At 43.0% G+C, this 25,337-nt stretch overlaps 1 protein-coding gene across 9 annotated transcripts in view; it reads left to right on the plus strand.

The window, feature by feature from the left end:
• The window catches only part of LOC118394640 (astrotactin-1), a 273,688-nt gene that overhangs the window by 92,262 nt on the left and 156,089 nt on the right, over positions 1-25,337 (plus strand). For all 9 annotated transcript variants that reach the window (XM_035788061.2, XM_035788064.2, XM_035788062.2 and 6 more), the window contains one exon: positions 6,746-6,883. In XM_035788061.2, the coding sequence (XP_035643954.1) occupies positions 6,746-6,883 (138 nt within the window). The remainder of the gene's footprint in view (positions 1-6,745; positions 6,884-25,337) is intronic.

Consider the following 25,337-nt stretch of genomic DNA (forward strand, 5'->3'; position numbering starts at 1 on the left):
AGTTGACGCCATTTGCAAGCTGTCCCAGTGCTAGGGCACGGCTTGGACAGAAACCAGATTAAGTACTGGAAGAAAATATGTCTTGCTATCACTTAGAACACCTGTCCTGAATGGGTGGAGGGGGTTCACCCTCAAAGGCTGCTTTCTCTTGTTATTCCTTCCTGTGCACACCAACTCCAGTGACGAGTGTTCTATTGCGACTGTTCCATAAGCTTCTGTTGCTGAAGGGATTTCTTGTTGATAGCCTTCAGTTTCAGATTGGCATCATCCTATACCACAATGTATATAAATATCTCCTAGAATACAGTTTTAGTAGACTTGACTAGCTGCCCATTATCACTTGGAAGAATCCAGTGCATGATATTAAATGGTAGGACTGAGGGAGTTTGATTCATATAACACTCCAGTTGGAAAGAGGGGAGGTAATTGGAGTGAGATAATTAATGCTCTCTTTTACAGCACTTTAATCATTCCCTTCCTAAAGTGACTAGTAGTCTATGCAGTGCTTGTGATCGGGTGCCCTTTTCTTATGCTAAGTTAGCATTTTATTAGATGTAAATTGAACAATGTGAGATGCAAAAAAACGTTAAGTCTGCAAAAATGGTCGTTAACCATTTTAATCAACAAGTCCTTTTTTTTGTGCGAGAATGATTCATAATATATAAGAAATTATACTACTACATTTGGTGTCAAATAGAAGAACGCCCTGTTTGAGAAATACATTTTGCTGAATTTGCTGGTGTCTATCGACTCATGAACAGTTTCACTTTGAGATTCATTTTGAAGCCTTTCTAAAGTAAGTTCAAGGGTTTATCAATAATCCTTTGGGAATGCTTGGACTTCAGACTTCAATTGCTCTCCAGAACTTAATTGTTTTATTGTATCTGGTCTGGTCTTCTGTGTTGTGAGACTTTTAATTGACTCATGCCTAGCTCTTATTAGACTTGATTTAGATTTGTATTAGGATCCCCATTATCCGACACCGATGGAGACAGCTAGTCCTGCTTGGGTCAAAGTCCTTGACAAGTTACATACATTTAAAAACATGAACATGTAATGTGAGTGTGTGTGCATCTATCAATTACACAGTTACTGTACATACATACAAAAAGTAAGTCACTTGGCTTGAATGTTGTTGTACGCGTTGCTGTGCAATGTTTGGTAAGTTAATCATTTCTAATTAAAGTGAGTTGTAGGTTTGTATGTGCTGTATCTATGTACACCAACAGACATATCGATAATATACTGAACAAAAATAGAAACACAACATGCAGCAGTTTCAAATATTTTACTGAGTTACAGTTCATATAAGGAATTTGTTACAATAATGCTTGTACGAACTCGAACCCAGGCACAGAGAAACACAGCAAGCAGAGGTAAGGGCAAATCCAAATGTCGCCAGAAGAAATGGCAGCAGTTTTACGGGCGCCCAACCAATTGTGCTATTATGTGTTTTTTTCCGAATTATTTTTAACTTATTTTGTACATAATGTTTCTGCAACCGTATCTTACAGCAAAAAAAGAGCTTCTGGATATCAGGACAGCGATCACTCACCTCGGACTAGACAAAGATTTTTTCTTCAACAAACAGGACGCACAGGACATTCTCCGAACACCTGACAAGGCCAACATCCCAGTTATTTACAAGAAGAAGAGACGCAGGTGCAGAGGATCCGCAGAAGGCAGATGGTGCAACCAGAGGGAAAAAATTCTATATCACCTGTTCTCCACACACAGAGATGCGTACAAAGCTCTCCCTCACCCTCCATTTGGTAAATCCAACCACAATTCTATCCTCCTGATTCCTGCATACAAGCAAAAATTAAAGCAGGACGCACCAGTGACTCGGTCTATAAAAAAGTGGTCAGTTGAAGCAGATGCTAAACTACAGGACAAAACTACACTACAGGACATGTTCCGGGATTCTTCCGATGGCATTGAGGAGTACACCACATCAGTCACTGGCTTTATCAATGAGTGCATCGAGGACGTCGTCCCCACAGTGACTGTACGTACACACCCCAACCAGAAGCCATGGATTACAGGCAACATTCGCACTGAAATAAAGGGTAGAGCTGCTACTTTCAAGGAGCGGGACTCTTACCCTGAAGCTTATAAGAAATCCTGCTATGCCCTACGACGAACCATCAAACAGGCAAAGTGTCAATACAGGGCTAAGATTGAATCATACTACTACTAGACGGCTCCAACGCTCGTCTTATGTGGCATGGCTTGCAAACTATTACAGACTACTAAGGAAAGCACAGTTGCGAGCTGCCCAATGACACAAGCCTACCAGACAGGCTAATTCACTTCTATGCTCGTTTTGAGGCAAGCAACACTGAGGCATGCATGAGAGCATCAGCTGTTCCGGACGACTGTGTGATCAAGCTCTTCATAGCCAACGTGAGAAAGACCTTTAAACAGGTCAACATTCACAAGTCTGTGGGGACAGATGGATTACCAGGACGTGTGCTCGTTTGCTGAAGACCTGACCCAGATCCCGGTAATCCTGAGGTACGCAGGAAAGATCAGGCTTGTCATCCCAAGCTGGGGGAACAGGAGAAATCGGAAGCCTCCAGACGAGCAGGGCCGGAAAGATGTGGGGAGCGTTGCTGGCAGGTGGACTGGCATGAAGGATTCCATCCTAGATCTCTTCCCGAGGGCCAGTCAATTTGAGGATTATGGATAGAAAGACACGGATGTCCAAGAACCAGGGGAAGCTCAGGAGACTCCACCAAATGTAACTGGATAAACTCCACATGATAATCCAGAACTCATAGCTGAATAGGCATGGTGAGTTGCTTCACCTTCCTAGACCCTAGGGGTTGACCATCCAGCGCAGTGACCAACAATGGAATGTCTAGCTTAGTGAGGGGCAGCCCTTCTTGGCGAGCTATTGTGAGATCCAGAAAACAGCTGGTAGCCCCAGAATCTATGAAAGCAAGAATGTCCAAATGCCCATTGTCCCAGTGCAGGTTGGTCGGAAGAAAGGAGCGTACCGTGTCGGCAGCTGGAGACTGACTCGCCAGTATTCTCCCGTCTACTGACGAGCCATCCCATTTCCCGTCAGCTCGGGCCAGGAGGCACAGAAATGTCCAGACTGTTCACTGTAAAGGCAATGTTGCTCGTTAATCCTGCTCCTTCTCTCCAGAGCGGAAAGTCTGGTGCCTCCCAATTGCATCGTCTCCTCTGAAGGATATGAAGGAGAACCAGAGCCAAATTGAGAACTCTGACAGGGTACAGAACAAGCAGATGCAGCATAAGGCAGTGGAACTCCCTCAATGGGACCCAAACACTGGAGACCACTCGGAACCTCTCCGTCCTCTCACTACGACGTTCCCAAAGCCGGTTGTCAATCCGGATGGCCAGAACGATAAGCACATCCAGAGTGTCAGGGTTGTCCCGGGAAGCCAGTTAATCATTGAGAACCTTGCTGAGTCCGTTCAGAAAGGCTGAGTGAAGTGCATCTGTATTCCAACTGCTCTCAGCAGCGAGCGTCCGAAAGTCAATGGCGTAATCAGCTATGCTCCAGCTGCCCTGCCGAAGCACAATGAGTCTTTGAGCAGCGTTCCTGCCTCTGATGGTGTGATCAAAAACCCTCATCTCCTGGGTGAAGCTTTGCCAATTAAAACAAATGTCTAATTGCTGCTCCCATATGGCCGTGGCCCAGTCCAGAGCTCTTCCTGAGAGCAAGGAGATGACATATGCCACTTTGGAACGCTCGGTGGGAAACGTTAATGCCTGCAACTTGAAGGCCAGCGAGCATTGGAGCAGGAACCCACGACACATCCCAGGATGCCCCTCATAGCGCTCCGGTGCAGGAAGATGAGGCTCCCGAAGGGAGGAAGATGCTGAGCTGGTAGAAAGTGGAGGATTAGGAACAGCCACAGGTGCAGCAGCTGTTGCTCTCATCTGTCCTGTCTGCAGAGCGGACACAAGAGTTCTTAAATCGCCCGGGTATGGGCGAGGGGACGGACGTAAAGTTATTCTGTTACATTGATGCTGTTGACCCGGATTACTGGTTGCTGCGGAAAAAGGAGGAAGGTCAAAAGGGGGGTGAGTGTAACGGATGTGAAACGGCTAGCTTAGTTAGCGGTGTGCGCTAAATAGCGTTTCAATCGGTTACGTCACTTGCTCTGAGACCTTGAAGTAGTAGTTCCCCTTGCTCTGCAAGGGCCGCGGCTTTTGTGGAGCGATGGGTAACGATGCTTCGAGGGTGACTGTTGTCGTTGTGTGCAGAAGGTCCCTGGTTCGCGCCCGGGTATGGGCGAGTGGACGGACGTAAAGTTATTCTGTTACATTGAACGAGAGCAAAGCACAGATGGCCTCAGGCGCTTTGCAACCAACAACTTACCGCTGGTTTGGTGCTTGTTCACTGGGACGATTCTAACTGGAACATCCCCCTCGTAAGCAAGCTACGCAAACCAGCCAATAAGATGCCGTGTTGAGTAGGTGAAGGCAAGACAAACTCAAACCAAAAACCCATTGGCTTAACAATAAAGTGGCAAGGGGAATCACCAATAACCCTGTTACATCTGCAGCCGCACCTGATAGAGACCAATCACAGTTCCATGGTGCGTGAGTTCCGACCGTAAATGGTGGAATTCGGCATGTTCATTGTTGGATTAGCTAAGATATACTGATACAATAATGCTTGTATGAACTCAAACCCATGAACTCAAACCCTTTTACTTAAAGTCTTGACAAAAACAAGGCGACCGCACAAGAATACACTAACAAAACATGAGACCTAAGCACAAATACAGGCCAACTGAGGAACCTAAATAGCAAGGCAACCAGGTGAATAATATATAATAATAATAATAGGTGAACAGAGAAGTTAATTAAAACATGTGAAACCAATAAGTAATGATCAGGGAAACCGGAAAACAAGGTAAGGGTGCCCTCCAGCGGTTAGGGTCAACAATCAAATAAAACAGAAACTGTGACAGAATTCAGTCAATTTAAATAAATTCACGAGGCCCTAATCTATGGATTTCACATGACTGGGCAGGGGTCAGCCATGGCATAATCCCACCCACTTGGGTGCCAGGCCCACCCACAAAAGGAATTTATTACAGACAGAAATACTCCTCAGTTTCATCAGCTGTCTGGATGGCTGGTCTCAGCCGGATGTTGAGGTCCTGGGCTGTCGTGGTTACATGTGGTCTGTGGTTGTGAAGCTGGTTGGACATACTGCCAAATTCTCTAAAACGACATTGAAGACGGTTTGTGGTAGAGAAGTAAACATAAAATTATTTGGCAACAGCTCTGGTGGACATTCCTGCAGTCTGCATGCTAATTGCACGCTCCCTCACAACTTGAGACATCTGTGGCATTGTGTTGAGTGGCGTTTATTGTCCCCAGCACAAGGTGCAGCTATGTAATGATCATGCTGTTTAATCAGCTTGTTGATATGCCGCACCTGTCATATGGATGGATTATCCTGGCAAAGGAGAAATGCTCATTGACAGGCGTGTAAACAAATTTGTGCACAAAATCTGAGAGAAATATTTTTGGGTGTATGGATAATTTCTGGGATCTTTTATTTCAGCTCATGAAACATGGGACCAACACTTTACATGTTGCCTTCTGTCGTGGAAATTTCCTCTATTTACCAAATCATGGGAGCAAACCACACACACAAGTCAGAGTTAGTTATAAAAGTCCATCTTTAATTATATGAGCTCTATCACAATCCTGTGACTCTCAGGTAATTCAGTGTCTCTCAGTGAATTCTCTGAGAGCCCCCTACACACTGCAGCTGAGTTCCTTTAATAGCAAAAAACACACATAGTCAGACAGCATCGGCATAATTCATTGTTCAGCTTTGTCTCCTCTCTCAACCTCAGAACCATAAACCAATCCTCCATATCAACAGGGATATATCAAATTGTAATTTAGATACAACCAACTCTAAATACAAACTCACGGAGAGGATAGAATGTTTCCAGACACTGCCATCCTCCATGGGAAAAGTAGGGAGTGAACTGGCACACACACAGTGGAGCAAAAGATATGTTTACACATGATGACACTTTGACCTCTCCCCTCTCTGCGGCCCATGCAACTTAGTCTCGACATAGAACAGATAACTGCAACCTCGCCACAGTATTATACAAAAATACCATTCTGATGAGAAGTAACTTACACACATTTGATGAATATTAAACATCTTAAATATGTTACCAACAAATTCTGAATCTTCCCTAACACTTCATATTTTTGTTCAGTGTAGTTTGAGAACTATTAGTTGAATGCTATGCACCATTGCCAGAGATAGATTTCTAAAACTATTGGACTGTGAGAAAAAAACATAATGTGCTACTCCATAGTCCAATCAGCCTTTAGTTTAAGTGAGTGTAAAAGGCCTTTTGAAGACAACTGAGGATATGCTTGTGATTATCCAGAGAAAGACAAACAAATGGTCAAAGGCACCAACGTCTCCAAGACTATATGGGCAACAGGCCATGGGTTTTATTGTATTTCTCTGTAGGAAATTAAATCAACCACTGATGTTCTCCACACTGATCTTCTGAGTTACCACTCAACAAGGCACCAGAAGACCTGGAATTCAGCTTATTTCAGACAAACACGCATTAGCAAAGCGGTAGTAAACCCAGCTCTTTTGAAATACTAAATTAAGTGGACAAAGTAGACAATGTTCTTTCTACTTTGTTTCCAATGATGTTGTTCCATTAGTACCATAATGTGTCAAAATCTGTGTATTTTTCCTCCTCAGGTTCACATACACATTGGGGGAAGGGATGTGGTTACCATTAAGTAAAAGCTTTGTCATTCCACCTGCTGAGCTGGCAATCAACCCTTCAGCCAAGTGCAAGACTGATATGACTGTCATGGAGGATGCTGTGGATGTGAGGTAAGCGATTCAACTTTTCCATATGTTTCATGAGGTACGTTTTACAAGGAGTGATATTAGCTATAAACAAAGTAATATCTTGAGGCTACATAGGCCAACGGTATTTTTATTCCATCATAATCGCCATTGAATATCCTCCATATCAAAGCATTTTGTATTCCCTATACATTGTTCTGGAACATTTTACACTCGTTATAAGGTTGATGTTAGACATTGAAAGTGTTTCATTGATCATGATTCAAGGAGTAAAGAAGCACTAAAGTTGAGCAAAAAATCAATAAGAGAGCAGCAAAAACAAAACTCATTTGGAAATGTAATACCATAAAAGTGTAGTTGAATTGAATTGTTAAATGGTTCATAACCTCTCAAAAGGAAATGTACTGCTTGCACATAGATCTTTTTTGAAGTGCAGGAAAATCTTCAACTTATATTATACACACTTCAACAAATGCGACTTTGAAGCTACATCTATTTAGCCATATCCCTGATTGCATTCGTTACGTGCGGGTAGTTTCATTATAACTATGACATTTAGAGAAACACAAATTATAGTCACTGAGTATGCAAGGCATTTTTATTGCAATTTCACCTGGCTGCTCAAAATGACTGCAGTCTTCACACATCCACCATTTGCTGAGTTCAAAGTTATCCTTTGTATCTGAGCTTTTAAATCCTTCCAGTTGATGGTCCTAACTAGGGATGTGAGAAATATAACATATTACTCAAAATATAAAAAAAAATAAGATAATGGTCCTATTGTGTATGACCGCTAGGGCTTGGCAATGAAGTTGCCATAGTCATATACCCTTGAATGTGTCTCTGCTACAGCATACTTGTTTGTCTGTAAGGGTGCACTATGGATTTTTAAATGCCGACACGAAACCTCTGGAGATAGTTTCGAAGCACCACTGAATGGGCATTTTACTTGTCTTTAAAGGAATGCCACTTCTAAAGCTGTACTACGGTCCATCAGGAGTAGACCAGGCTGGGTTTCCTGATTGCGATTGAACTTTGGCTTACGAGTGTTATAACGATTGCATCTTTTCTACAACGGCCGAAGATGTAACATGTGTTTCCCAAAACACCATGCAGATGGAAAGGTCGCCTATTTCGTCGTTGAGGCATGTGTGGATACTGATAGAATTTAAAGAAAGGCAACTCTGCTCTCGGATCAGCATTGTTCATTCAAATCTTACCTTAACATTATAATTATTCCACAATTCTGAGGGCGGATCAGCTTCTAGAAAGATATTATCACCTATGGCTGCAAATATTGAGGTGGCTTATTCTAATCTTTATCCTATAATAATGCACTAAATTAAGATTTGGCACATCATTTCGTGCATGTTAGGCTAAACTATAAGGGCACAAGGCGAGACCCAAATGCAGACACAGGACGCAGATGGTTGAGCTCCGATATTTTTATAGCAAAAGGGGTAGACAAAAGGCAGGTCGGGTACAGGTGAGAGTTCATAAACCAGGTCAGAGTCCAAACGGTACAAGACGATAGGCATGCTCGAGGTCAGGGGCAGGCAGTGTGGTCAGGCAGACGGGCTCAGAGTCAGGACAGGCAAGGGAGAGCGAGAAAAGAGAGACTGGAAAAAGCACGAGCTGAGACACAAATACGCTGGTTGATTTGACAAACAAGACAAACTGGCACAGAGAGACAGGAAACACAGGGATAAATACACCAGGGAAAATAATCGACACCTGGAGGGGGTGGAGACAAGCACAAGGACATGTGAAACAGATCAGAGCGTGACATACACAACATGAAATATGTTTAGAAAATGATAGACTGTAGCCTACAAGTAGCAAAATATAACTCAGTTGATTGAACATGAAACAATATGACTGAAATAGGCATAAGCTGCTGGTTTAATATTTTCAGGCCGACATGTGGGTTTTAATTTGAAGAGTCTTTTTATGCGTTGCTTGTTTGAATCAATTGCAAAGACATTGGCAACTTTGTATTTGTAGTCAACTTTGTTGTGAAGATGAGCAAAACACCAGTCTCAATGTCAACAGTGAAGTGGCGACTCCGGGATGCTAGCCTTCTAGGCAGAGTTCCTCTGTCCAGTGTATGTGTTCTTTTGTCCAACTTAATCCTTTTTTTATTGGCCTGTCTGAGATATGGCTTTTTCTTTGCAACTCTAACTAGAAGGCCAGCATCCTGGAGTCGCCTCTTCACTGTTGATGTTGAGACTGGTGTTACTATTTAATGAAGCTGACAGTGGAGGACTTGTGAGGCGTCTGTTTCTCAAACTAGACACTCTGTGCTTACCCTCTTGCTCAGTTGTGCACCGGGGCCTTCCACTCCTCTTTCTATTCTGGTTAGTCTTTCTATTCTAGCCAGTTTGCGCTGTTCTGTGAAAGGAGTAGTACACAGCATTGTACGAGATCTTCAGTTTCTTGGCAATTTCTCGCATGGAATAGCGTTCATTTCTCAGAACAAGAATAGACTGACGAAAGTTTGTTGTTTCTTGCCATTTTGAGCCTCTAATCGAACACACAAATGCTGATGCACCAGATACTCAACTAGTCTAAAGAAGGCCAGTTTTATTGCTTCTTTAATCAGAACAACAGTTTTCAGCTATGTTAACATAATTGCAAAAGGGTTTTCTAATGATCAATTAGCCTTTTAAAATGCTAAACTTGGATTAGCTAAAACAACGTGCCATTGGAACACAGGAGTGATGGTTGCTGATAATGGGCCTCTGTTCACCTATGTCGATGTTCGATAAAAAATCTGCCGTTTCCAGCTACAATAGTCATTTACAACATTAACAATGTCCACGCTGCATTTCTAATCTATTTGATGTTATTTTAATGGACAACAAATGTGCTTTTCTTTCAAAACAAGGACATTTCTAAGTGACCCCAAACTTTTGAGCGGTAGTGTATCATTCTTAGTACCATGATGTTAGGTTACTGAGTCAAAGTTGAACAATAGTAGCAAGATCCTCACTTTCAGCTGATATTGAACGGGGAGGATGATGACGATGATCCATGTTAACTGGATGTCACAAATCGTCATTCAGTTCATTGCAGTCACAACCACTCTGTCCAGTATTGGAGCGTCATTAGAGGCACTGTACCAAATTCAATGGTAAATTGGGAGCCAACCTTACAAGAGAGAAAACATGGGGTGGATTATTTAAGGAGTAGGTGTACAAATCTATTTGATCCTGAATATTTGAATGGGTGATCATGAAAACCAGGCTCTATAATAGTTGGATGATGGCTTTTTACTGGAAGCTTGAATACCATTATCGGTTTTCATTTGAAGCATGTTTTTAATGCATTGCTTGTTTGTATCAATTCCAAAAACATTTGTAGGCAACTTTGTTCTGAAGTTTTCTCATGCTCCTACAAATGTTCTAACGATCAACTTAGCCTTAAAGAGAAAAAAATGGTCAATTCATCATGTCCAGCACCACCCCAACATCAACATATGTGAAAATTGCTTTACTATGTTTTGTAATAACAAATATATAATTTTAACCAATTATGAGTAGGCATTGCCTAATAATTCCCTACTAATTGGTCGATGATGTCATTGGAAACGCTTATCTTACTCTATCCTTTTTACTTCAAAACACAGGTGGCTGGTGACACCTTAATTGGGGAGGACAGACTCATAGTAATGGCTGGAACGGAAATAATGGAATGGTATTCAACACATCAAACACATGGGTTCCATGTGTTTGATCCCATTCCATTCACACCATTCCAGCCATCTTTATGAGCTGTCCTTCCCTCAGCAGCCTCCTGTGCTACAAAACCACAATTTTCACATAAATTGATGTTGATGGTGCTGGAGATGATGAAGTAGAAACATTGTGAAATGCAATTGAATTGTCAATAAAATGCCTGCTGCCTAACCACAGACCACTTTCTCCTTAAAAGGGCTTTACAGTTTGTTAAATACGTGACTTAACAAGACATTTAGTAGAAAGAAAATACATCTTCCGCTTAGAATGAACTCCTAAATTTCAGTATTTTTGGAACTGGAGACTGATTAGTTGCTGTGACTGAATGCAAACACTTGTGTAGAGAGAGGGGAGGGGCACAGTATACTGTAGGCTGGTCGGCTACCAGACAGACGGAGTCAGAACCGTGTTCTAAGCCCATCTATCTGCAATCAAAAGCTGTATCTTGCAATGGAATGCTGTATTTCACCATTTTTTGGCTTGCAAAGTCAACTTCAGTACAGCAGGGCCTATCATCAATGAATAGGATAGGATATTCTACACGCAACAGACTGAAGACTGTACACACACTCGCATCAGATAGAGCAGGCAGACTGCACTGTGATTTTAATTTTGTTTGGGAACCCCCCCCCCCTCCAAAAAAAAAAACAGTTGTGTTTTTGTGATTTGTCTTAACGTTAAGGATTCCAATTTCATTTAAACATTCACACCCCTATTCCTCCTAACTGACAGAGATGGCCGCCTCGCTTCGCGTTCCTAGGAAACTATGCAGTTTTTTGTTTTTTTTACGTGTTATTTCTTACATTAGTACCCCAGGTCATCTTAGGTTTCATTACATACAGTCGAGAAGAACTACTGAATATAAGATCAGCGTCAACTCACCATCAGTACGACCAAGAATATGTTTTCCGCGACGCGGATCCTGTGTTCTGCCTTACAAACAGGACAACGGAATGGATCGCATGCAGCGACCCAAGAAAACGACTCCGAAAAAGAGGGAAACGAGGCGGTATTCTGGTCAGACTCCGAAAAAGGGCACATCGCGCACCACTCCCCAGCATTGTCCAGTCTCTTGACAACAAGGTTGACGAAATCCGAGCAAGGGTGGCATTCCAGAGGGACATCAGAGACTGTAACGTCCTCTGCTTCACCGAAACATGGCTCACTGGAGAGACGCTATCCGATGCGGTGCAGCCAACGGGTTTCTCCACGCATCGCGCCGACAGAAACAAACATCTTTCTGGTAAGAAGAGTGGCGGGGGCGTATGCCTCATGACTAACGAGACATGGTGTGATGGAGGAAACATACAGGAACTCAAATCCTTCTGTTCACCTGATTTAGAATTCCTCACAATCAAATGTAGACCGCATTATCTTCCAAGAGAATTCTCTTCGATTATAATCACAGCCGTATATATCCCCCCCCAAGCAGACACATCGATGGCTCTGAACAAACTTTATTTAACTCTTTGCAAACTGGAAATCATTTATCCGGAGGCTGCATTCATTGTAGCTGGGGATTTTAACAAAGCTAATCTGAAAACAAGACTCCCTAAATTTTATCAGCATATCGATTGCGCAACCAGGGGTGGTAAAACCTTGGATCATTGTTACTCTAACTTCCGCGACGCATATAAGGCCCTGCCCCGCCCCTCTTTCGGAAAAGCTGACCACGACTCCATTTTGCTGATCCCTGCCTACAGGCAGAAACTAAAACAAGAGGCTCCCACGCTGAGGTCTGTCCAACGCTGGTCCGACCAAGCTGACTCCACACTCCAAGACTGCTTCCATCACGTGGACTGGGACATGTTTCGTATTGCGTCAGATAAACATATTGACGAATACGCTGATTCGGTGTGCGAGTTCATTAGAATGTGCGTCGAAGATGTCGTTCCCATAGCAACGATAAAAACATTCCCTAACCAGAAACCGTGGATTGATGGCAGCATTCGCGTGAAACTGAAAGCGCGAAACACTGCTTTTAATCAGGGCAAGGTGTCTGGTAACATGTCCGAATATAAACAATGCAGCTATTCCCTCCGCAAGGCTATTAAACAAGCTAAGCGTCAGTACAGAGACAAAGTGGAATCTCAATTCAATGGCTCAGACACAAGAGGCATGTGGCAGGGTCTACAGTCAATCACGGACTACAAGAAGAAACCCAGCCCAGTCACGGACCAGGATGTCTTGCTCCCAGGCAGACTAAATAACTTTTTTGCCCGCTTTGAGGACAATACAGTGCCACTGACACTGTCACGGTTCATGAATCCACTGCCTCTCTTTCTCTCTCTCTCTCTCTCTCTCTCTCTCCCGTGTTTGTGTGGGCGTGGTTCCCAATCTCGGCCTGATTGTCTGCTCCAGCTGGAACCACTTATCTTCCCTTTATATGTTCTGTAACCAGTGTTTCTTGTTGTCAGATCGTTGTTACTTCCCTGAGGTTGTGTCGTGTGTCTGTGCTCTTCTCTCACCGCCCTTGTGTGGATTATCTGCTGTGCTCCTTCCTACCCATCCGGACACACTCCCCTGGATTTCTCAGCACGCTATCATTGGAAGATGCGCCCTAGTCCCTGGGTCGGATTCCGTCTGAGTACAGTCTGTCTGTCCTGTTGCTGTTGTAAACTGTAGTCATTAAACCATCGTTGCTTGCATCTTGCATCCGCCTCTGTATTGTCACAGACACGGCCTGCAATGAAAACATGCGGTCTCTCCTTCACTGCAGCCGAGGTGAGTAAGACATTTAAACGTGTTAACCCTCGCAAGGCAGCAGGCCCAGACGGCATCCCCAGCCGCGCCTTCATAGCATGCGCTGACCAGCCGGCCGGTGTGTTTACGGACATATTCAATCAATCCCTATACCAGTCTGCTGTTCCCACATGCTTCAAGAGGGCCACCATTGTTCCTGTTCCCAAGAAAGCTAAGGTAACTGAGCTAAACGACTACCGCCCCGTAGCACTCACTTCCGTCATCATGAAGTGCTTTGAGAGACTAGTCAAGGACCATATCACCTCCACCCTACCTGACACCCTAGACCCACTCCAATTTGCTTACCGCCCAAATAGGTCCACAGACGATGCAATCTCATCCACACTGCACACTGCCCTAACCCACCTGGACAAGAGGAATACCTATGTGAGAATGCTGTTCATCGAATACAGCTCGGCATTCAACACCATAGTACCCTCCAAGCTCGTCATCAAGCTCGAGACCCTGGGTCTCGACCCCGCCCTGTGCAACTGGGTACTGGACTTCCTGACGGGCCGCCCCCAGGTGGTGAGGGTAGGCAACAACATCTCCTCCCCGCTGATCCTCAACACGGGGGCCCCACAAGGGTGCGTTCTGAGCCCTCTCCTGTACTCCCTGTTCACCCACGACTGCGTGGCCACGCACGCCTCCAACTCAATCATCAAGTTTGCGGACGACACAACAGTGGTAGGCTTGATTACCAACAACGACGGACGGCCTACAGGGAGGAGGTGAGGGCCCTCGGAGTGTGGTGTCAGGAAAATAACCTCACACTCAACGTCAACAAAACTAAGGAGATGATTGTGGACTTCAGGAAACAGCAGAGGAACACCCCCTATCCACATCGATGGAACAGTAGTGGAGAGGGTAGCAAGTTTTAAGTTCCTCGGCATACACATCACAGACAAACTGAATTGGTCCACTCACACTGACAGCGTCGTGAAGAAGGCGCAGCAGCGCCTCTTCAACCTCAGGAGGCTGAAGAAATTCGGCTTGTCACCAAAAGCACTCACAAACTTCTACAGATGCACAATCGAGAGCATCCTGGCGGGCTGTATCACCGCCTGGTACGGCAACTGCTCCGCCCTCAACCGTAAGGCTCTCCAGAGGGTAGTGAGGTCTGCACAACGCATCACCGGGGCAAACTACCTGCCCTCCAGGACACCTACACCACCCGATGTTACAGGAAGGCCATAAAGATCATCAAGGACATCAACCACCCGAACCACTGCCTGTTCACCCCGCTATCATCCAGAAGGCGAGGTCAGTACAGGTGCATCAAAGCTGGGACCGAGAGACTGAAAAACAGCTTCTATCTCAAGGCCATCAGACTGTTAAACAGCCACCACTAACATTGAGTGGCTGCTGCCAACACTACACTGTCATTGACACTGACCCAACTCCAGCCACTTTAATAATGGGAATTGATGGGAAATGATGTAAATATATCACTAGCCACTTTAAACAATGCTACCTTATATAATGTTACTTACCCTACATTATTCATCTCATATGCATACGTATATACTGTACTCTACATCATCGACTGCATCCTTATGTAATACATGTATCACTAGCCACTTTAACTATGCCACTTTGTTTACTTTGTCTTCATACTCATCTCATATGTATATACTGTACTCGATACCATCTACTGTATGCTGCTCTGTACCATCACTCATTCATATATCCTTATGTAACCGGAAGGTTGTGAGTTCAAACCCCCGAGCTGACAAGGTACAAATCTGTCGTTCTGCCCCTGAACAGGCAGTTAACCCACTGTTCCCAGGCTGTCATTGAAAATAAGAATACGTTCTTAACTGACTTGCCTGGTTAAATAAAGGTAAAAAAAAAATGTACATATACAGTAGCTGCGGGAAGGGTGCTGAAGGAGTTGCAGCAGCCCTGATTAATTGAAATATTTTTGCCAAAGTTATACAATTACTGCTGTCTGTTCAGAAATAAATGAAATCATTCAGAATACTACACCAGGAGTAGGCCTATAATTTAGCCACAGAGGACCAATAGCATCTTAAAAAAATGACCTAGCTATGGATTGTGTTTATGTAGCACAGTCACAAGGCATATAGCCGGGCGGCAAATCTGTCAGTGAACTACATGCAGCCAGAAAAAGCCTTTATATCAAATGAAATCGCGGGATAACACAGTTTGGAAAGCAGATGGTTCCAGTTTAAAAGAGAAGACTCGAAGACTTCTAATTAGACCTATTGAGCAAACACTGTTTTATAATGTAAAACAAGAGAGAGCCAAAAGCCTAGCGCCTTCACCGGCGAGTGAGCTACTCATCATTTCTATAATTTCCTCCTCATATTGAACTATATGTGTATACACACCGACTGTAGGTCTAGGCTATTGATGGATTCAAGGCAAGGTTGCTTTTATTGATTTCAGATTTTCAGTTTGCACAATTGTTTTCTTTCATATGTGCAACTTCTATAAGCGACTCCAGGCCTGCTCTAATGCTCTATGCCACAAAGCAAATGCGATGATATGCATGCACTGCTTTATTATAAAGGTGATTATTATTTTCCATCCGTTCCGGTACCTCAGAGCCCCCTTGGTCACCCCCTTTTGCACTCACTTTTTGTTATGGTACCTCCCGATATAAAACTTACGGACTGGGTATGGCTCACTACGCTGAGTATACAAAACATGAAGTATAAATGCTCTTTCTATGACATAGACAGACCAAGTGAATCCAGGTGAAAGCTATGATCCCTTATTGATGTCACTTGTTAAATCCACTTCAGTCAGTGTAAATGAAGGAGAGGAGACGGGTTAAAGAAGGATGTTTTTGCCTTGAGACAATTGAGAAATGGATTGTTTGTGTGCCATTCAGAGGGTGAATGGGCAATATTTAAGTGCCATTGAACAGGATACTTACTGTATGTTAGTAGGTGCTAGGTGCACCGTTTTGTGTCAAGAACTGCAACGCTTTTGGGTTTTTCACGCTGAACACTTTCCCGTGTGTATCACGAATGTTCCACCACCCAAAGGACATCCAGCCAACTTGACACAAGAGTGGGAAGCAATGGAGTCAATATGGGCCAGCATCCCTGTGGAACTCTTTCGACACCTTGTAGAGTCCATGCCCTGACCAATTGAGGATGTTCTGATGGCCTAAATGGGGGGATTACAACTCAATATTAGGAAGGTGCTCCGAATGTTTTGTACACTCAGTGTATACAGTGCATTCGAAAAGTATTCAGACTTCTTTACTTTTTCCACATACACAATACCCCATAATAACAAAGCAAAAACATGTTTTTAGAAGTTTTTGCAATTTAATAAAAAACAAAAAAACAGGAGTATTACATTTACATAAGTATTCAGACCCTTTATTGAAGCACCTTTGAGACTTTACAGTCTCGAGTCTTCTTGGGTAGTCTTCTTGGCACACCTGTATTTGGGGAGTTTCTCCCATTTTTCTCAGCGTGTCCTCTCTGTCAGGTTGGATGAGGAACATTGCTGTACAGCTTCTTTTTTTTTTCTCCCGAGATGTTAGATCGGGTTCAAGTCCGGGCTCTGAATGTGCCACTGAAAGACATTCAGAGACTTGGCCCGAAGCCACTCCTGCGTTGTCTTGGCTGTGTGCTTAGAGTCGCTGTACTGTTAGAAGGTGATCCTCGCCCCAGTCTGAGGTCCTGAGCGATCTGGAGCAGGTTTTCATCAAGGATCTCCCTGTACTTTGCGCCATTGATCTTTCCCTCGATCCTGACTAGTATCCCAGTCCCTGCCGCTGAAAAACATCCCTACAGCATGATGCTGCCTCCACCATGCTTCACTGTAGGGATGGTGCCAGATTTCCACCAGACATGACGCCTGGCATTCAGGCCAAAGAGTTCAATCTTGGTTTCATCAGACCAGAGAATCTTGTTTCTCATGGTCTGAGAATCCTTTAGGTGCCTCTTGGCAAACTCCAAGTGGGCTGTCATGTGCCTTTTAATAAGGAGTGGCTTCCGTCTGGCCACTCTACCATAAAGGTCTGATTAGTGGAGTGCTGCAGAGATGGTTGTACTTCTGGAATGTTCTCCCATCTCCACAGAGGAACTCTGGAGCTCTGTCAGAGTGACCATCGGGTTCTTGGTCACCTCCCTGACCAAGGCCCTTCTCCCCTGATTTCTCAGTTTGGCCGGGCGGTCAGGTCTATGAAGAATCTTGGTGGTTCCAAACTTCTTCCATTTAAGAAAGATAGAGGCCACTGAGTTCTTGGGGATCTATTTTATCCTGAATATTTGAATGGTTGATCATGAAAACCGTGCTCTATATTAGTTGGAGGATGATTTGTTACTGGAAGCTTGAATACTATAAACAAAAGGTCAGATTTTCCTCTGATTCTGATTGGCTTTTACATTTGGATTCTTCTCTGTGAAGCACTAAACTAGTTTCTCAGCTGTACATAGTAATGATGTAGCCCACAACGGCTTCACTTTTGAGCAACAGGCCAAAGACAAGTGACTGGCAACAACAAAAACATATTACTGCTCATGTAATACCACAAACAATGAAAATCATTTTGATAATGGGTTTCAATAAAGGGAAACTTCAGCATTTTGGCAATGAGGCCCTTTATCAGTCAGATGAACTTGTGGATACCATTTTTATGTCTTTGTGTCCATTATGAAGGAAGTTTGAGGTAGTTGTGGCTGTAAGTCTATGGGTATCGAGCCAAGGCTCGCAAAACTACCTCTAACTTCCTTCATACGGGACAGAGACAAAAAAAAATGCTATCCACCAGTTCATCTGATTCTGGGGAAGTAGATAAAGGGCCTCATTGCCAAAATCCTGAAGTATCACTTTAAGTCTTGCTTTCTCCGCAATAGACTACCACATCTCTCTTTTTACTGCATTAATGTGAACTATTCTCCCATATTATACAGTATCCCATTACACCCTACTTGTTTCCTGTGTTTTTATATTCTATTTATCATTTGGCAGCTTACTTGAAAACTGAGTAAATAACTACATGTCTTGTGATTGATGACGTGATGAACGCTCACGTTGCGTCCCCCCAGGGCAGTAGCATACGCCACAGCTATCTACCACCTCTAGATGCTGTTAATTTACTCTGCTTTGGAGCTGCGTGCTCCCTCTAAGGCCTTGTTTGAAAATCATTTGTCACCATGTCTTACTCTCTGGCAGCAACACAAGGAAGAAAAGGCTCTGATCTAAAAGTGTCTGTGCCTTAATTTATTGACTTCATACAATTGACAAAATAGTTGACAAAATAGCTTTAAACTGAACTGCAGCCATTTGTTTTATATCAATCTCAAATTCTGGGTCACAACCTTACTGTAACAGTTTTCCATTTAAATTGTCAAAAAGAAACAAAATGAGTTTTTTTGCAAAAAAAATATTTGGGAGTGTTTGTCTGAGTGGTCTGACTGGGGAGGGGAAAAAGAAAATTAGCTGTTATTTGGCAGAAAGGTTGGGAACTCTCTTTGTTACTGGTCTATTACCTAATTACAATCTAGTGATGTATCCAGGGAAGCCGAAACTCAACCCATGCAAAACATGCTGATTAGAAGGTCCTGGGTACATTTTATTTACAACCAGCAACTATCAGGAAATAACACTGATCATATTTTTACAGTGTTAGTTTTATCAGCTGTTGTACAATATATATATATATTTTAAACCTTAATTTAGTCAGTTAAGAACCAATTATTATTTACAATCACGGCCTAGGAACAGTGGGTTAACTGCCTTGTTCAGGGGCAGAACGACAGATTTTTACCTTGTCAGCCTGGGGATTCGATCTAGCAACCTTCGGTTACCGGCCCAACGCTCTAACCACTAGGCTACCTGCCACGCCATAATGATACAATATGATACAAAACATAGGAACATTTTGACTGCATTGGGCACCGTTTTTCATTAAAGTTGTGTTTCAAAGAGTCAGCGTTCAACTTTCTCTCCCCATTTAATGAACCATTTAGAGGGTTAGATTTACTTACTTGCTTCTACTCCTTGTTATCTTGTTATCCTATATAGCAACAGAAATGAGATGGAGGAAAGTTTTGTAAGTTTAAGCCATGTAGAGCTCAGAGTATTCATAGATAGAGTGATCTGCAGACTTGGAATCAGAATCCTCACAATTTACAGTATTTCCTTCCATTTGAACTGTGACTCACCTATAAAGAGTAAAGTATAATGAAAGGCAAATTACAGGGTGAAAAGAAGCAATTAGCCAGCCTGTATTTTTCAATGGCTAATAGCCTGAATGGATGTCTCTTCTTTGTGTCTTTTCTGAATTATGAGCAGACAGGACTTTCCTATTGCTTTAAATGTTCTTTTTAATCATATATATAATTGAACACTAGGGTAAATGGGCTCATCTTTCTACATAGAAAGCTTTAAGGTTCAAATCTATAGTGATAGTGTCTATTGAATAGCTAGCCGGACTATCGGCATTGACCCTTTTTGCACTAACTTTTTTGACTCATCACATACGCTGCTGCTACTGTTTACTATCTGTCACTTTATTCCTAGTTATATCATATGCATGTACATATCTACCTCAATGACCTTGTACCCCTGCACATCGACTCAGTACTGGTGACCCGTGTATATAGCCAAGCTACTCATTGTGTATTTATTATTACTTTTATTATTACGTGATTGACTTTACTATTATGTTTCTATATTATTTCTCTCCTCGTTGTTGGGAAGGGCTTGTAAGTAAGCATTTCACTGTTAGCCTACACCTTTTGTTTACGAAGCATGTGACGAATAACATTTCTCTCATGTAAATACAAAGGTTATTTTGTGTACTTATTTTAATTAAAAAAAATGAATACATCATAAAGGTAGCCTAAATTCAGTATAAGAATTAAACCCTCCATTTTTTTAAAAATACATCATCATCTGTATGACCTGTTGGGTTAGTTCTCCATAAATGTATAAAGACAATGCCCACAGTCAATTATAAAAGAAAATTGGCAAGTTTGATAAAATCTTTAAATATCAAATATGTTTCTTTCAGGCAATCTCTGGGGAAGCATTCTGGGAGTGGGTGAGGGAGCAAATAAATACTATCTACAAAACAAGAGAGGCTATTCTTTCTTTCCCCTAGGCAAGGTTCATGGCAGTGTTATTATAAAAGTACTCAGTTTATCATGTAAACTCAGCAAAAAAAGAAACGTCCCTTTTTCAGGACCCTGTCTTTCAAAGATAATTCGTAAAAATCCAAATAACTTCACAGATCTTCTTTGTAAATGGTTTAACCACTGTTTCCCACACTTTTTCTATGAACCATAAACAATTAATGAACATGCACCTGTGGAACGGTTGTTAAGGCACTAACAGCTTACAGACGGTAGGCAATTAACTCTGAAAAACACCAAAAGAAAGGCACAGGGTCCCAGCTCATCTGAGTGAATGTGCCTTAGGCATGCTGCAAGGAGGCATGAGGACTGCAGATGTGGCCACGGCAATAAATTGCAATGTCCGGACTGTAAGACACCTAAGACAGCGCTACAGGGACACAGGACGGACAGCTGATCGTCCTTGCAGTGGCAGACCACGTATAACAACACCTGCACAGGATCGGTACATCCAAACATCACACCTGCAGGACAGGTACAGAATGGCAACAACAACTGCCCGAGTTACACCAGGAACGCACAATCCCTCCATCAGTGCTCAGACTGTCCACAATAGGCTGAGAGAGGCTGGACTGAGGGCTTGTAGGCCTGTTGTAAGGCAGGTCCTCGCCAGACATCACTGGCAACACCGTCACCTATGGGCACAAACCCACCTTCGCTGGACCAGACAGGACTGACAAAAAGTGCTCTTCACTGACGCGTCGCGGTTTTGTCTCACCAGGGGTGATGGTCGGATGAATTTTTATCGTCAAAGGAATGAGCGTTACACCGAGGCCTGTACTCTGGAGCGGGATCGATTTGGAGGTGGAGGGTCCGTCATGGGCTGTGTCACAGCATCATCGGACTGAGCTTGTCATTGCAGGCAATCTCAACGCTGTACTTTACAGGGAATACATCCTCCTCCCTCATGTGGTACCCTTCCTGCAGGCTCATCCTGACATGACCCTCCAGCATGACAATGCCACCACCAATGCTCGCTCTGTGTGTGATTTCCTGCAAGACAGGAATGTCAGTATTCTGCCATGGCCAGCGAAGAGCCCGGATCTCAATCCCATTGAACACATCTGGGACCTGCTGGATCGGAGGGTGAGGGCTAGGGCCATTCCCCCCAGAAATGTCAGGGAACTTTCAAGTGCCTTGTTGGAAGAGTGTGGTAACATCTCACAGCAAGAACTGGCAAATCTGGTGCAGTCCATGAGGAGGAGATGCACTGCAGTACTTAATGCAGCTGGTTCACACCAGATACTGACTGTTACTTTTGATTTTGACCCACCCCCCTTTGTTCAGGGACACATTGTTGCATTTCTGTTAGTCACATGTCTGTGGAACTTGTTCAGTTCATGTCTCAGTTGTTGAATCTTGTTAAGATCATACAAATATTTACACATGTTTTTTTTTTGTTTTTTTTTCACCTTAATTTAACCAGGTAGGCTAGTTGAGAACAAGTTCTCATTTGCAACTGCGACCTGGCCAAGATAAAGCATAGCAGTGTGAACAGACAACACAGAGTTACAGTTACACATGGAGTAAACAATTAACAAGTCAATAACACAGTAGAAAATAAGGGGAGTCTATATACATTGTGTGCAAAAGGCATGAGGAGGTAGGCGAATAATTACAATTTTGCAGATTAACACTGGAGTGATAAATGATCAGATGGTCATGTACAGGTAGAGATATTGGTGTGTAAAAGAGCAGAAGAGTAAATAAATAAAAACAGTATGGGGATGAGGTAGGTAAAAATGGGTGGGCTATTTACCGATAGACTATGTACAGCTGCAGCGATCGGTTAGCTGCTCAGATAGCAGATGTTTGAAGTTGGTGAGGGAGATAAAAGTCTCCAATTTCAGCGATTTTTGCAATTCGTTCCAGTCACAGGCAGCAGAGAATAGGAACGAAAGGCGGCCAAATGAGGTGTTGGCTTTAGGGATGATCAGTGAGATACACCTGCTGGAGCGCGTGCTACGGATGGGTGTTGCCATCGTGACCAGTGAACTGAGATAAGGCGGAGCTTTACCTCGCATGGACTTGTAGATGACCTGGAGCCAGTGGGTCTGGCGACGAATATGTAGCGAGGGCCAGCCGACTAGAGCACACAGGTCGCGGTGGTGGGTGGTATAAGGTGCTTTAGTGACAAAACGGATGGCACTGTGATAAACTGCATCCAGTTTGCTGAGTAAAGTGTTGGAGGCAATTTTGTAGATGATATCGCCGAAGTCGAGGATCGGTAGGATAGTCAGTTTTACTAGGGTATGTTTGGCGGCGTGAATGAAGGAGGCTTTGTTGCGGAATAGAAAGCCGACTCAAGATTTGATTTTCGATTGGAGATGTTTGATATGAGTCTGGAAGGAGAGTTTACAGTCTAGCCAGACACCTTGGTACTTATAAATGTCCACATATTCAAGGTCGGAACCATCCAGGGTGGTGATGTTAAGTTTGCTGAAAATAAACGCAGTTCACAGTGAGATGACATTTCTTTTTTTGCTGAGTTTATATTCCACTTCAATGGCATGGTAATTTAGCATCCTGAAAATAAGAATGTACGCCCAAGCTTTGTTCTTCATCCACCCTTTCTATTCATATTTCAATGTGATGATCTGAAATATTTTACCTTGGAAGTCTTTGAAATATTTCACATAAGGCAAATTACCGGGTAAAGAGAAGTAATTAGCCAGCCTGTATTTTTCAACGGCTAATAGCCTGAATGTCTCTTCTTTGTGTCTTTTCTGAATTATGAGCAGAGTGGACTTTAATATTGCTTAAATATTCTTGTTAATCAAATAAAATGTTATTAGTCACATTTGCCGAATACAGTGAAATGCTTACTTACAAGCCCCTAACCAACAATGCAGTTTAAAAAATAAGAATAAGAATAAGAAATAAAATGAACAAGTAATTAAAGAGCAGCAGTAAAATAACATTAGCGAGTCTATATACACGGGGTACCGGTACACAGTCAATGTGCGGGGGCACCGGTTAGTCGAGGTGATTGAGGTAATGTGTACATGTACAGTGCCTTGCGAAAGTATTCGGCCCCCTTGAACTTTGCAACCTTTTGCCACATTTCAGGCTTCAAACATAAAGATATAAAACTGTATTTTTTTGTGAAGAATCAACAACAAGTGGGACACAATCATGAAGTGGAACAACATTTATTGGATATTTCAAACTTTTTTAACAAATCAAAAACTGAAAAATTGGGCGTGCAAAATTATTCAGCCCCTTTACTTTCAGTGCAGCAAACTCTCTCCAGAAGTTCAGTGAGGATCTCTGAATGATCCAATGTTGACCTAAATGACTAATGATGATAAATACAATCCATCTGTGTGTAATCAAGTCTCCGTATAAATGCACCTACACTGTGATAGTCTCAGAGGTCCGTTAAAAGCGCAGAGAGCATCATGAAGAACAAGGAACACACCAGGCAGGTCCGAGATACTGTTGTGAAGAAGTTTAAAGCCGGATTTGGATACAAAAAGATTTCCCAAGCTTTAAACATCCCAAGGAGCACTGTGCAAGCGATAATATTGAAATGGAAGGAGTATCAGACCACTGCAAATCTACCAAGACCTGGCCGTCCCTCTAAACTTTCAGCTCATACAAGGAGAAGACTGATTAGAGATGCAGCCAAGAGGCCCACTCTGGATGAACTGCAGAGATCTACAGCTGAGGTGGGAGACTCTGTCCATAGGACAACAATCAGTCGTATATTGCACAAATCTGGCCTTTATGGAAGAGTGGCAGATATCCATAAAAAGTGTTGTTTAAAGTTTGCCACAAGCCACCTGGGAGACACACCAAACATGTGGAAGAAGGTGCTCTGGTCAGATGAAACCAAAATGGAACTTTTTGGCAACAATGCAAAACGTTATGTTTGGCGCAAAAGCAACACAGCTCATCACCCTGACCACACCATCCCCACTGTCAAACATGGTGGTGGCAGCATCATGGTTTGGGCCTGCTTTTCTTCATCAGGGACAGGGAAGATGGTTTAAATTGATGGGAAGATGGATGGAGCCAAATACAGGACCATTCTGGAAGAAAACCTGATGGAGTCTGCAAAAGACCTGAGACTGGGACAGAGATTTGTCTTCCAACAAGACAATGATCCAAAACATAAAGCTAAAATCTACAATGGAATGGTTCAAAAATAAACATATCCAGGTGTTAGAATGGCCAAGTCAAAGTCCAGACCTGAATCCAATCGAGAATCTGTGGAAAGAACTGAAAACTGCTGTTCACCAATGCTCTCCATCCAACCTCACTGAGCTCGAGCTGTTTTGCAAGGAGGAATGGGAAAACATGTCAGTCTCTCGATGTGCAAGACTGATAGAGACATATCCCAAGCGACTTACAGCTGTAATCACAGCAAAAGGTGGCGCTACAAAGTATTAACTTAAGGGGGCTGAATAATTTTGCACGCCCAATTTTTCAGTTTTTGATTTGTTAAAAAAGTTTGAAATATCCAATAAATGTCGTTCCTCTTCATGATTGTGTCCCACTTGTTGTTGATTCTTCACAAAAAAATACAGTTTTATATCTTTATGTTTGAAGCCTGAAATGTGGCAAAAGGTCGCAAAGTTCAAGGGGGCCGAATACTTTCGCAAGGCACTGTAGATATAGTCATTAAAGTGACAATTCATAGATAATAACAGAGAGTAGCAGCTGTGTAAAAGAGGGGAGGGGCAATGCAAATAGTCTGGGTAGCCATTTGATTAGATGTTCAGGAGTCTTATGGCTTGGGGTAGAAGCTGTTTAGAAGCCTCTTGGACCTAGACTAGGTGCTCCGGTACCGCTTGCCGTGCGGTATCAGAGAGAACGGTCTATGACTAGGGTGGCTGGAGGTTAGGGTAAATGGTCTCATCTTTCTAT

Source organism: Oncorhynchus keta, chromosome 15, assembly GCF_023373465.1.
Source record: "Oncorhynchus keta strain PuntledgeMale-10-30-2019 chromosome 15, Oket_V2, whole genome shotgun sequence".
NCBI lineage: Eukaryota > Metazoa > Chordata > Actinopteri > Salmoniformes > Salmonidae > Oncorhynchus > Oncorhynchus keta.